Source organism: Chenopodium album, chromosome 3, assembly GCF_948465745.1.
Source record: "Chenopodium album chromosome 3, dcCheAlbu1.1, whole genome shotgun sequence".
NCBI classification, from domain to species: Eukaryota; Viridiplantae; Streptophyta; class Magnoliopsida; order Caryophyllales; family Amaranthaceae; genus Chenopodium; species Chenopodium album.
The window spans coordinates 5128776-5142547 of NC_137836.1; the positions used below are offsets into that span (position 1 = coordinate 5128776).

At 33.9% G+C, this 13772-nt stretch overlaps 2 protein-coding genes across 2 annotated transcripts; one reads left to right on the forward strand and one right to left on the reverse strand.

The window, feature by feature from the left end:
- Positions 1-1012: 1012 nt before the first annotated feature.
- On the forward strand, positions 1013-9882 carry LOC145623757 (signal recognition particle subunit SRP54, chloroplastic-like). Its single transcript, XM_081676620.1, has 15 exons — positions 1013-1334; positions 1438-1576; positions 2281-2348; positions 2437-2538; positions 2820-2972; positions 3072-3149; positions 4258-4383; positions 4473-4575; positions 4762-4862; positions 5987-6124; positions 6201-6344; positions 6468-6543; positions 8323-8408; positions 8515-8640; positions 9421-9882. Exons 1-15 carry the CDS (start codon positions 1188-1190, stop codon positions 9526-9528), a joined length of 1695 nt encoding a protein of 564 aa, XP_081532746.1. The 5' UTR covers positions 1013-1187; the 3' UTR covers positions 9529-9882.
- A 340-nt stretch (positions 9883-10222) lies between these two features.
- On the reverse strand, positions 10223-11050 carry LOC145624757 (putative F-box protein At1g47790). Its single transcript, XM_081677848.1, has one exon. It carries the CDS (start codon positions 11048-11050, stop codon positions 10223-10225), a length of 828 nt encoding a protein of 275 aa, XP_081533974.1.
- Between the last annotated feature and the right edge of the window lie 2722 nt (positions 11051-13772).

The window sequence follows — 13772 nt, forward strand, 5'->3', positions numbered from 1 at the left end:
TGCTACTGCTACTACTGCTACTACTACTACTGCTACTCCTACTACTGCTACTCCTACTGCTGCTGCTACTACTACTGCTACTGCTGCTACTGCTACTCCTACTCCTACTGTTGCTACTGCTACTACTACTACTACTGCTACTACTACTACTACTGCTACTACTACTACTACTACTACTGCTCCTCCTCCTCCTCCTCCTACTACTACTACTATTACTACTAACTCTACTACTACTACTACTGCTACTACTACTAACTCTACTACTACTACTACTACTGCTACTGCTGTTACTCCTGCTACTGCTACTCCTACTACTCCTGCTCCTACTACTGCTACTACTGCTACTGCTACTACTAATTTAACTCAATGAACTAACAATCAATACCCACATACATATAATGTTTCTACACATTGTGATTCTAATATCAAATATTTATAAAAGAAATTGTTATTAATTGTTATTATTATTATTATTATTATTATTATTATTATTATTATTATTTATTTGAAAAAATTGTTGTAATTATTAAAAATTATTAATTGATAATATTATTAAATATTAATTCTTAATAGTTTGAATTATTAAATATTAATAATGATAACTATTATTATTAATTATTATTATGATTAATAAATATTAATTATTATTAATATTAATAATTATTTTTAATATTAATAATTATTATAATTATTCAAAATAATAAATTATTATCATCAATACAATATTAATTATTGTTATTATTAATTATTATTTGAAAATAGAACAGAGCAGAGCAGCGCAGAACAAATTTCTTTTGGACAGAGCAGAGCAGCGCAGAACAGATTTCTTTTGGACAGAGCAGAGCAGCTCTAACGAATGGGGCCTAAGTTAAGTACAACCGGTAAGTAAAATGGATTTTAAAAACTAGCTATTTTCTTAACGGTCAAATGAGACAAGTGTAGACGTGTACGAGTAACATTTAAAAAATATACCCCGTTACTACAGTATTAATCAAAGTATCTCAATTAAAAATAACGTTAGTAGTTGATAAGATATTCATCTTTTTCAGCTGGATAAGATATTCTCTCCCCCTTTTCTTCCATCACCATTACAGTACCACCTTAGCTAAGCTCTTCTCTTCGCTTCCCAATTCACACAGTAGAGAGAGAAACTTAGTTAGAGAGAGAAAACTGAGTTACCCATTTCCATGGAAGCTCTACATTTCACTGCAATATCGCCATTTTCCCGCCAATTTTCTTCTCTCTCCTCCACCACTAAAACCACCAATTCTCTCTCTTCTTCATGGACTGGTTCTACCCCTGCTGTCGGCCTCTCGTCCCGGAATCCTTTTTCTGTAAGCTCTCAATTTTTCGCCCAATTTCGAGGGTTTAATTTTCAATTTTAGGGATTTTACTTTTTTTTGATTGATGAAGGAGAAATTGGGGTTTGAATGACAGAGGGAATTATGGAGAGCTGTGAATTCGAAGGCGGTGAATGTAACTAGTCAAAGAGATATGCGAGGAGTTATTAGGGCTGAGATGTTCGGACAGCTTACCACTGGCCTCGAAGCTGCTTGGTCCAAACTCCGAGGCCAAGGTATTTTATTTAGTCATTAAAATGTTGCAATTAATAAGAAACCGAGAAAATGTAATTTAAATTACTCTGCATTTCGTTTAGGCAGTGTTGTTTTTTTGGTAAATTTTATGATCATATTGTATTGGGTTGTTAGCTTTGATTTTTAATTTTGTTTTAATTATATTGATGTATATAATCATAGAATGTTTAGAATTTGAGACGATATGGAAATTATTTTGTGACATTTCAAAGTTGATTTATTGTATTCAAAATAATTACACCAATTCCCTTATTAAGATGTGTAGAGAGGTCTGTTGGGTTTATGTGAGATGGTTCAAACATAAAATTGAAGACATAATGCTGGCTTTGATTGGAGAAATTGAGGTAGTGAAGTGGTGTTGTGTATCCATGGGATATGTCCGTGCAAGAATAAGCACGTCCGTGGTGGCTGGAAAATTGGATGATCTGGAGTAACACATCTATGTTGGTTTTATTATTTTTCATAAGTATTGGCAGCTTAGAAAATTTTAATGCTAAATCACGGAAGCTTCTTAGAATCTGCTATTGTTCAGATAATATCCAAAATCTTTTCCTCAGTTTTATGTTTATGTTGTGCTAATGAATTATTATATGAAATTGTAGATGATGTATTGATTATATATAATATATAAACCATTCGTGTGAAAAGAGATGGTAACCCATGTTCTTTTCATGTTTTTCAACAGAGGTCCTGACCAAAGAAAACATTGCTGAACCTATGCGAGATATCAGAAGAGCTCTTTTGGAAGCGGATGTGAGTTTATAGTCAGTTGTGATGCTGTTGAGTAAAAGCATGCTGGATCCTGGATAACGTGATTTTATTTTGATTCATGTCATGACAGGTGAGCCTTCCAGTAGTAAGAAGGTTTGTTCAGTCTGTAAGTGATCAAGCAGTTGGAGTTGGATTGATCCGAGGAGTTAAACCTGATCAACAATTGGTCAAAGTATGATTTGCTGAAGCCACTTATTGGCCTACTTTTACTTATCTTTTCCTTTCTCTTGCCCCTGTTTCTTTCTCACTGCATCGACCTGATATGACTATGTACTGAAGTTTTCATCATGCATCAGACTTTCAATGGCTAGGAAAAAAAAATAAAAATCTAAGGCTTAATTTTCTGGTTCCTTCATATTATTGGTAGATTGTAGCTGTAGAATGTGTGCACAATCCTAGCTTGATGTTTTAGTTACACTGATTGTAATTCTTGCTGCCTGGTTACTGCTGCAGATTGTAAAAGATGAACTTGTAAAGTTAATGGGAGGAGAGGTTTCTGAGCTTGTTTTTTCAAAGTCTGGTCCCACTGTGATACTATTGGCAGGATTGCAAGGTGTTGGGAAGACAACTGTTTCTGCCAAATTAGCCTTTTATCTTAAGAAGCTGGTACGTAAATGAATTCTTTCCTTGAGCTTACAAACTATTTTGTTGTTACACATTCTCCTGCTGCTCTATTGTGTAAAAATTATGTGGATTTACGTTCAGGGGAAGAGTTGCATGCTGGTTGCAGGAGATGTTTACAGACCTGCAGCAATTGACCAACTTGTAATTCTAGGAAAGCAGGTAATGACCTAAAGTTCCCTGTATTATGTGTTGTTCTCTTGTCTCTGTAAGTTACTGAGGAGTATCAGCATTTTGGAATTTTTTTTTTCCCATTTTGGTTTTCCAAATAACCTGTGCTTGAGATGTCGAAGATTCAACTCTAAATGCTCAATATTCTTAGTGTCTTTTTGTGAACTCATAATGCAAAACAGCTGAATGTTCAAAAGAGAAAACTTGCATTGAAATCAATATGGTGAATTAAGCTATTTCGTTTCTGACATGATGGGACCAAACCAGAAGAGTAAATAATATTAATTTTATTAGTTACCATAAACTCACATTGTTTCATTAGATGCATTTTTGGACCCATACATCTTTTGAATAGCGACCTCTTACCTTACAAACCTTAATACTTTCTGCTAATTATTGATAGATACAGAGTTTGCAATACCATGCTTCTCATTCTCATGTGAAATTGATTGAAGCTGGAGAAGTTGGTTGGTACTTGAATTTGTCACATATTTATCTTTCCCAGTTGATGATAAAAATTATAGATCTTTCTCATGCAACTATTTGTATAAACTAGTAACATCAGGGATCTTTTTGAGTTTAGGATAGGAGGACTGGTGGGTATTAAGTTTTGTGCAGCTTTACCCCTTGTTAGTAAGGATGGTTATTTTTGAAAAGATCCTCAAAATAATAAAATAAAATAAAAATAAAGATAAAAAGTCTGTAAGGGAAGATAAAATAGTACCGTGATAGTATGGAATTGGCACTAAGTGCTCTTAGATTTTGTGTAAGGAGATTTTTGAAATTCAACTGCCTCTAAAGATGCTTTTGCCAAATGTGAGGGAAGGGAGTGGGAGGCAAAAGTGTACAGCCTTTTCTAAGAAAAGATGGAACAATTAGATCCCTTTCTTTGAAAAAAAGCTTATGGCCATTTTAATCTACTTTTCTTGAATGGTTCTGTAAAACTGTAGAATTTATCATTTGTTTCTTTGACTTTTAAGAATAATTGATTTTATGTAATCATAATATCAACATTCATAGCGTGGTAATAGCTTTGATGTGCTTTCTCTCTATACATGAAGTATATCCACTCTCATGTTTATCATCAAGCTTGTGACAGGTGGATGTGCCTGTCTATACAGCAGGTACTGATGTAAATCCTTCAGATATAGCTAAGCAAGGTTTAGCAGAGGCCAAAAAGAAAAATATTGATGTGGTTATAGTGGATACCGCTGGTAGACTTCAGGTGATGTTGCATCAATCCAATCCCATGGTCTAGTTGCTATTACATGGTTGGCTTCATAAACTGGACTTAGGTAGCTTCAATTTTGGCAGATTGACAAAGGAATGATGGATGAGTTAAAAGAAGTGAAACGAGCAGTAAATCCTACCGAAGTTTTACTGGTTGTAGATGCAATGACTGGTCAAGAAGCTGCAGGTATAGAATTATATGCTGCTTGTTTAATCTATGTATTCCATTACGAGTTTATGACTCATTTGTATCAAGGCAAAGATAATTTTGAGCCTATCTATGTCTCTTCTAGGATAATGAAGCTAACCATGCTGTTGTTTCCCAATTACATCTCTCTCTGTTTTTTTTTGTGGGCTGGTTTTGAAAATGCAGCTTTGGTTACCACATTCAATCTGGAAATTGGTATTACTGGTGCTATATTAACAAAGCTTGATGGAGATTCTAGAGGTGGGGCTGCTCTCAGTGTCAAAGAGGTAATGATGATTATAAAGTGTATGTGTAAAGTCTTCTATCCAAAGAGAGCTACTATTTACTTTTCATTCTATGCAACATCTATGTGACTATGTCCAATATTATAAATGAAATATTGATGGCACCATCCATCAAGCATTCAAGCTGTGCCATTAGTTCTCAAACTAGGAATAGGAGGCTATTCTCTGGTATACTTTTCTTTCATTTCACTTGTATTTTGATTTGGGTGATTGGGTTTGAAGTGAATTTTGCAATACTCCTTCAAATGGAAGTATGATCTTTGGTTTAGATAGTGTTGTATCAGCAGTGGAAATATAGGCTTTGGAATTTAGGGTCTGACTAGTGTGATTATAATTCATTAGTGGTGGTTGTTAATCTTGGTATTATTATAATTCATAAATAGTGGTTACTATAAATGAACAACATTTGCTTGTTGAATAATCTTTTTTGGTTCATAACAAAATAACTAGTGCTCTTATTCGCATGTTCTTTTTTGTTTCAAGTTAAATTCTTGGGACACCCATTAGTCACCAATTCTTCCAATCCAAGGCTTTAAAATACCCAAGGAACTATAAATGAACAACATTTGCTTGTTGAATAATCTGTTTTGGTTCATAACAAAATAACTAGTGCTCTTATTCGCATGTTCTTTTTTGTTTCAAGTTAAATTCTTGGGACACCCATTAGTCACCAATTCTTCCAATCCAAGGCTTTAAAATACCCAAGGAACTCACATGAAGCTACATCCTGCTTTCTTTCTTTTTATATATAATATAATTGATGGGTACATCCTTAATTCCTGAATCCTGATAGCTCAGCTAGGAAGCTTTTTTTGAAGCAAAATAGTATTGAACCCTTTTAAAGCATGTTAGAACAAATTTAAAATCCCTTTACTATTCTGCATATAGTCAGCCTTGCAACTGGAATAAGCTTGCATGTGTATCTGACCTATGACATTTTACTTCTATATTTACACATTATGTTGGTATGCGAACAGTTAAATCCTTTTTCAGTCATAATTTATGCAATAATGCTTAATTATCATGGTTTTGGATAGATCTTCTGCTACTCAAGAGTTTATGTGCATCTACTAACCTACTATAGTTGATTTTTCCATTGGTTTTAGGTCTCAGGAAAGCCGATCAAACTTGTAGGCCGAGGGGAGCGGATGGAGGATCTTGAACCTTTCTACCCAGATCGTATGGCAGGACGCATATTAGGGATGGGAGATGTTCTTTCATTTGTGGAGAAAGCACAAGAAGTTGTAAGTGTAATACATAATGATAGAATTACACTTTTTGAAGGTTGCAATTCAACATCATGTCTTAAACCATTTTCAGATGCAACAAGAAGATGCTGAAAACCTTCAGAAGAAGATCATGAGTGCAAAGTTTGACTTTAACGACTTCCTAAAGCAAACTCGTGCAGTTGCACAGATGGGTTCCGTTAGCCGTGTTATTGGGATGATTCCAGGCATGTCCAAGGTAAGAAACTGAAAACTGCTTGATTATGAATCCATGTATAAATTGTTTTTGTTTATTTCAACAATCCTTTTGAGGACTTGAGATGTATGGAATTAAGCCTTTTCCACCGCCTTATAAATTTAGGTTACCCCTGCACAAATTCGGGAAGCGGAGAAGAGCTTGAAGATAATGGAAGCAATGATTGAAGCAATGACCCCAGGTTCTATTCTGATTTGTCATGGAAATCTAGTGCTTGTTTTTAGACATTTTACTTATCTCCATTCTCCCATACTTTTTTTTTTTTATTTTTAGTTTTGTTTGATTGTCCAAACTTACTTCAAGTCTTCAACTGTTCCAATGGATCAAGTATTTATACATCATGATTCCATGTCCCTGATTAGTGCCCAATTAGAGTCAGTTTACAGTTTGATTGTCATGATTCAGGGATTTAGCTTTTCTTATAGGGGCTTAGCTAAGATTCTTCATTGACAAGCTTCTTAGTTGTTAATTACTTGATTGGGTAAGAACTCCCCCACACACACACACACACACAAAAAAAAAAAAAAAAAAAAAAAAAAAAAAAAAAAAACCTTGGGTTACCATTATATCATGATGTTTAGAATTTGGACTTTCAATTAAGAAAGGTTAGGCATGGAGGGCCTTGTGGGTTGGGGCAGCCGGGCAGGTATTTAAATTTGTCTTGAAATTTCTCAGTTAAATGTTGTAGATGATTGTTCAAGCTTGGAGAATATTGAAAATGGGCTTAGGCTACCTAGGAAGGTGGTGGAGAGTTTAGGCCACTAACGAGCCCAAAGGAGGTTTCACCCCAAAAGCAATGTTAATGGAGTAGCTACTCAAGTAAAAGCCTATAAAGTGCTTGACATCTTGCCTCATCCCCATTGTAGGATGACCCAGATGTGCACAACATGTGGTTCGACAATAATCGATTATTTCAGAGCGTGTCTTTCTCCCTGATCTCCACATCATTTTGGTCGTGGTAACTTAGTCGTCGTGCTCACTGCTACATGATGTGAAGTCGTCAGGAAAATTCTCACCAGTGCCTAAGCCTTTTTAAGTGCTTGGCCTCTATATAACTTTCTCTTAATAATAGCCTCCACATCCCTAATGTAGTGAACTATTTTTCACAAGGATAGAAGGGAGGCACTAGCAATAAGTTACTGAAACTTTCCTGCTTACTGCAACCATGTCAAATTGGGTTTTGCTTGGATACTTTAAGAGATGGAGATGCAGTAGAGGTAGACAAATTACTGAGAGAGTGAGAGGTACCGTATTGTGAAGGAGGGGAACAGGGACTTCTTTCGGGGTTGCCAGGGATTTTGAATTAGAGCAGTGGGCAATTTCGTGCACGCCAGAAAGTGGTGCCTGAGTAAAAGAGTAATTATTATGAATTTATGATTTGGAATAGAACATCGGTGTGGAATTGGCATGGATATACCACTTTTACCTCTCTATCATTTATCCATAAATCAACTCTTTTCACACTGCCTTAATTGGGTGCGTGATATGGGCTTTTTGGATCGGCTGGAGAGGGGACTGGATGACATTAATGATTGGACGATGAATAGAATCATTATTAGAAGTCTTTGTGGGGTAAGTCTTATTTCTCTATGGCATGACTCTACGGGTGGGCTCTGGGGTTTGGCTGGCTTAGGTTAGCCTAATAGCAAGATTAGCAGCTGATGCCTTTTCAGGCCCTCATTAGTCATTAGGTTAACACTTCTTCCTCTTTAGATGTATTTATTCCCTTTTTCTTATTATCGTGTGTATGCCCCCCTTGCTGTAATAATGACTTGTAAGCATGAATGCTATGTACTGGTTGGTATTGATCCATCCATCTGCTTGTAAGAATGATGGATTTTGTTTCAGTTATGCAGAAATATTTGAGAGTCCATTCACATTATGTATTACATTACCTGTCTGTTTGATCTACCTGTCAGTATAATGTTTTCTGGCCATTCTGAGTGCTTTTGATTTTCAGAGGAAAGAGAGAAACCAGAACTCTTGGCTGAATCTCCAACAAGGAGAAAAAGGGTTGCCCAAGAATCAGGGAAAACTGAACAGCAGGTATGCATGGCTACTCCTATTAACCTAATATTGAGAAAATGCAAAACTAAATGTTCATGGGAGCATAAAAGTAGCAATTTAAACTGGGTTTAATATCATGAACCAGGTTAGTCAGCTTGTGGCTCAGCTTTTCCAGATGCGTGTCCGCATGAAGAATTTAATGGGTGCAATGGAAGGTGGATCTATACCTGCCCTTGAAAATCTTCAAGAGTCACTTAAATCCGAACAACAGGTTCAGAAATATCCTTGCTCTATTGTCTATAAATAAGTTTTATATGATCTTGAATTCTCCAATTTGGGCATGTTGAACTTGAGACTTCTTATTGAGATACGGAATATAAAAGTATATTGATATATGTTATTCTGATATAAAGGTATATTGATGTATAATTACATCTAAATGATCCATAGTCATCTTCTAATCCTGAGAATAGAGCAAGTGATTATTTTTATGATAAATAATAATAAACTATAAATATACTTTTGACTCTCAGCATCTCATTATTGAAAAATAAATAAATAAAAATAAAATTAAAAAAAAGCACTTGATGTAAGTTTTTTTTTTCTGAGAGCTGCTTCAGTACTTGCATGAAAATACAGCTTTGGTTGCTTAGTATTCATGAAAATGCAAAACCCTATTCTGCATGCTCATGTGCTGTTTTTATGTCCCTCAGTTGCTTTTATAAACATTAAATACCTAATTTTCTAGTTTGGATAAAAATAAGTGTTTATGAAGATCGACAACAAATTCCATTTAATTCATTACATATTTTGTTGTGGTAATAAAAACAACTCAAGTTATGTTGAATTGGCAGAAAAAGAAACAGTTTAAAAATTATATGGCATATGGCTCCTTTGGAAAGCATAGATGATTGAAGATATATGTAATGAGTGTATTTGTAGGTTTCCAAAAAAAAAAAGTGTATTTGTATGTTTTGTTAGACATTAACAAAGTCTGTATCAACGTGAATTCAATGTATGTCTAACTGGTATAGTCTCTCTCCTATAATAGGCTCCACCTGGAACTGCAAGGAGAAAGAGAAGATCAGTGTCGAGAAAGCAATATGCAGATTCAGGTTCACCCAGACCAAGTCCTCGTGGCTTTGGTTCAAGTAATTGATTGGAAATTTTGCCTTTAGAAATGCTAAACACGAAACAATGCCAAAACGCATATCAGGTTTTACCTCTAAGGTGTAACCTGGAAATTCTGCTTGAAAGTGGTTCTTGAACTGTCAACTCAACCGCATGAATTTCCGCCCTTGCCTATTGATGTACAATTCAACAATTCCTCTGTTCTGATATGTCTGGAAACAGATGATATGTTATACCACATGTAATTTTTGACAGTCAAGAATTAAGAAAGAGGTCAAGAAAAGTTCTCAAATCTCAACACACTTCTGAAATCTTGGAAAAACTGGAATATTAGTGTACATGTATTTACAATGAGAAAGACTAGTGTTTCTTTTATTTACAATTGGTCTCTTTCTTAATCATTACTAGTAATAAAATTGGTAAGATTATTAAGCTAGTTTCAATGACAAGAAGCTAGGCACAATATGATCAACTGTCATCCTTCCTCTAGTTACTTCATCTATCCCCTCCAATAAAGGCACCCTTCGATCCCTCCTTTTTTCTTTAGGATCATATACATCTAGAAAGAAATTGCGCGACGAAGATGACAATGTGGTAGTCAATATCAATACCTTGCCATCTTTAAGCTCAGGAATTAGCTGGAAACTTGCATTATTAACATCTAGTTCATGTATGACGGTAAAATGAGTCCAAGATTTCTCGACACCATACTCCTTCATCACCTAAACCTCCACAGCTTTTCCGTCGATGGTTGAAGAACCTACACAAAGCATCCCATCCAATACACCTAGATAGGAAACAACAACCATAATCTTTGGGACAAACTCGAACTTGTTATCGTCTAGATCATACCTTAGTATCAAATTATCATCTACAAGCCAATGTAGAGCACCATTCAAAGCCACTGCCTTGCTTCGAATCAATCCAATCGAGCATTTAGTATCCATGACCTCCCAAGAACAAGTAGCCGCCGTACCTATTGTCAAAACCTCGGCTACAATTTTAGTACTACCATATTGTTGACACAACTTAACCACCTTCAATAGGCCAGTCTTATTGGATCCGTAACCCAACCCATAGTTAAGGTTTCGCCACGCTAGTTGACATGGTGTTTCAGGAAGGACTACACAACGTCTCGTGATGGGATTCACCAAGCGTAACAAAGCTAACACCGACCACGACCGAATATGGTAAAACAACTGGCAAACAAGTAGCCACCCATTGCAAGAAGCTACAACATTACATCCACTTAAAACTATTTTTGTTCTATCTTCGAAAAATTGCAAATTTTCAAGGCGAAACTCGCAATGGTAATCATGATCATAGTCAATTAAGATGGAAGAGTTTGTTTTACTGTCATAAGCAATAATAGATGAATTATTACGAGTAGTATTATGATATTGGAATAATTTTGGGAACATAGGGTCTGAAATAATTTTGTCAAATGTATATTTAATGCATGAAAATTGTTGACAACATCGTAAGATAGTAGTAACTGGCAATCTACAAATTATTTGCACTAGGATATCTCTTGGCAAACGTTTCGTCATTGTGTTTCGTCAAGATTATGGTGATGGGTGTTTAAGTATTTATATAAGAGGTGATCGCTATCTAACATAATTTGGAAATAAAACTATGTTTATCAACTAACTATTGGATTATTTTTAGAAAACCCAATTTTGATAGGAATAGGAAACTATTTAGATATTTGAATAAGTAGAATTCTATAACAACTACAAGTAGAGTTGATCGATATTGGCCAGGCCCGAAGATAGGGGTATGGGTAAGCTTAGAAAAGCCCAAACCCGACTCGAAAGGTCTGCTTTGACACGACAAGCAATTGGTCTTACATGTATCCTTATGTAGCTAGGATATATGCAACACCATCTCAATAAAGAAGCAGCCCAGTTGCTAAACACACCCAAATGCCCCGAAACGAAAACGCGACCCAACCCAAACCTTCACTTTCCAAACGCAACCTACTCCAAATCCATATTTTGGTTTCCAATTTTTTTTTTCAAAAAAAAAAAAAAAAAAACCGTTTTACTTCTCATTAATTTTTCAAAAATAAAATTCTGCAATTAATTTCTCTCTCCAAACTCCATTCTCTCTCCTCTACATGATTTTACTTCACTTAAAACCGAAAAATTAACAATGGATATATGAGAAGATATGCAAAATTAAAAGGATTGTCCTAAAAAGAGGTAAATTTTCTCTAATTTTTGTTTGAATTAATGTAAATTTTTATGAATATCACTGACTTTCGTCGTTACTTTAAGTCCTAATTTTTCAATACTTTGTTCGAATTTTTTGTTTCATATTAGGAAACCAATGTTTATGTTCATATTTTGAATGATTATGTTCACTTTCTAAAATGCATATGTTCATATTTTTTATGCCTATATTCACTCTCTGAAAAGCTAATGTTCACATTTAAGGGAACATATGAATATGTTCATATTTTGCATTATTATGTTCTTTTTCTGGAATTTATATATTCACATTTTTTTTTTCTAAATAGGTACATATTTTTAATACTTATAATGCACATGTTTTATAATAATATTATTTTTTATTTCTTCAATTTTTATGTTCATAATTAAATGCCTTATATTCATAATAAATATTTTATATGTTCATAGATAATTTCAAATATTCATGATGTAAATATGTGTTAATGAAATATTCTCATTAAGTCTGTTTATGCATATGTTTTCTTTCTTAAATGCATATGTTTATTTTTTTTTTTACGCATATGTTCACCTTTTAAATGCTTAATTCACTTTAAGGCCAGGAAACCAATGCTTATGTTCATATATTGAACTGTTATGTTCACTTTCTGAAATGCATATGTTCATACTTTATTATATGTCTATGTTCACTTTCTGAAAAGCTAATGTCACATTTAAGGGAATCTATGCATATGTTCGTATTTTGCATGATTATGTTCATTGATAAAAATAAAAAATAAAAAAAAGTGCAACAAATCAGATAAAATTCAATTTGTTAGAAATAAGAAAATCATACACGGAGTATAACCTAATCAATCGAAATTAATCACAAAGATACCACATAAGAAATCGAAATTCACACATAGACATAACCAAAAATCAATTGAAATTCAATTCATATAAATTAATCAAAAAAGTGAAAAAAAATAAGGAGGAAAAAAAAATTAAAAAAAAAAAAAACAAAAAAAAAAAACAAAAACAAAAACAAAGGGAAGAGAAAGTGAAAAACAGAGGAGAAGAAAGTGATAATGAAAATTTTGATTGACATTCTAATGATAATTTGGATCTAAAGTTTTATAGGAAATAAAAGAGAATAGAGAGAATTTGAAAGAAGGAAACAAAAAGTTTTAAAAAGGAAAGTAGTTACTCGCGAAAAACAGATGAACTAAATTTGGAAGAATGTTAAGTGGGCTGCTTTGGGCTGCATTTAGATGATGTTGCAGCCATTCTAGCTGCTTAAGCATGCAGCTAAGTATATGCCCTCGACAAGTCCGTTACTTTTTGCAGGTTTGGGCACGACATTTCATGTTAAGGGCCAACCCGACCCTTTTTTTTTATCACCCAAGATAACCGACTCAGTAGTAGAACATAGTTTACGAATAAATAAATTTTTATAGAAACTACTTCTTCCAATCTACCTTCATCATTAAAGATACTACCTCTTGTCTAAATTACCCCACTTACATCTTTACATAATACTACCTCTTGTCTTAAATTATGTGTTATTCAAATTATAACACTTATTAAAACATGGAGGGAGTAGTAATTTTTTTTCTGCCAATATATAAGTGATAACGTAGAGTGTGGTGGAAATCTAAACATAATACTCAAGCCTGTAATCGAAATCTAAACTTAATACTCATTTTTATTTAAAAAAAAAGAGAGATTTATCGCTTATAACACATTCGTATGGAATCTTATTAGATTAATCTTAGTGTCTACCTTAATAATATCTAATATTTATAAATGCATAATTAAAGATTAAATGGGTAAAATTATGGATTATTGACAAATATGAAAAACAAATAAATTGTTACAAGACAATAACCTCTTCTTTCAATTAATGGAAAAAACGACAATAACCCCGCTCTCCATCGTTCATTTATTTATTTATTTTTGAAAAAATAGGAGCCAACAATTACAAGACACATTGCCCAAATGACATGTTTAAACATAGAATTTTTAATGTTTGCACAAAAAAAAAAACTTTAAATTTAGTAAAAAAAAATTCCCAAGTAATAGTATTTATAGTAAGGGTCGT

Bases quoted from the DNA above. Each gene is read 5' to 3' on its own strand.
- LOC145623757 (XM_081676620.1), top strand. From the start codon at position 1,188: ATGGAAGCTCTACATTTCACTGCAATATCGCCATTTTCCCGCCAATTT. The intron at 2,973-3,071 runs GTACGTAAATGA...ATTTACGTTCAG, and splicing joins CCTTTTATCTTAAGAAGCTG to GGGAAGAGTTGCATGCTGGT. The intron at 8,641-9,420 runs GTTCAGAAATAT...CTCCTATAATAG, and splicing joins CACTTAAATCCGAACAACAG to GCTCCACCTGGAACTGCAAG.
- LOC145624757 (XM_081677848.1), bottom strand. From the start codon at position 11,050: ATGACGAAACGTTTGCCAAGAGATATCCTAGTGCAAATAATTTGTAGA.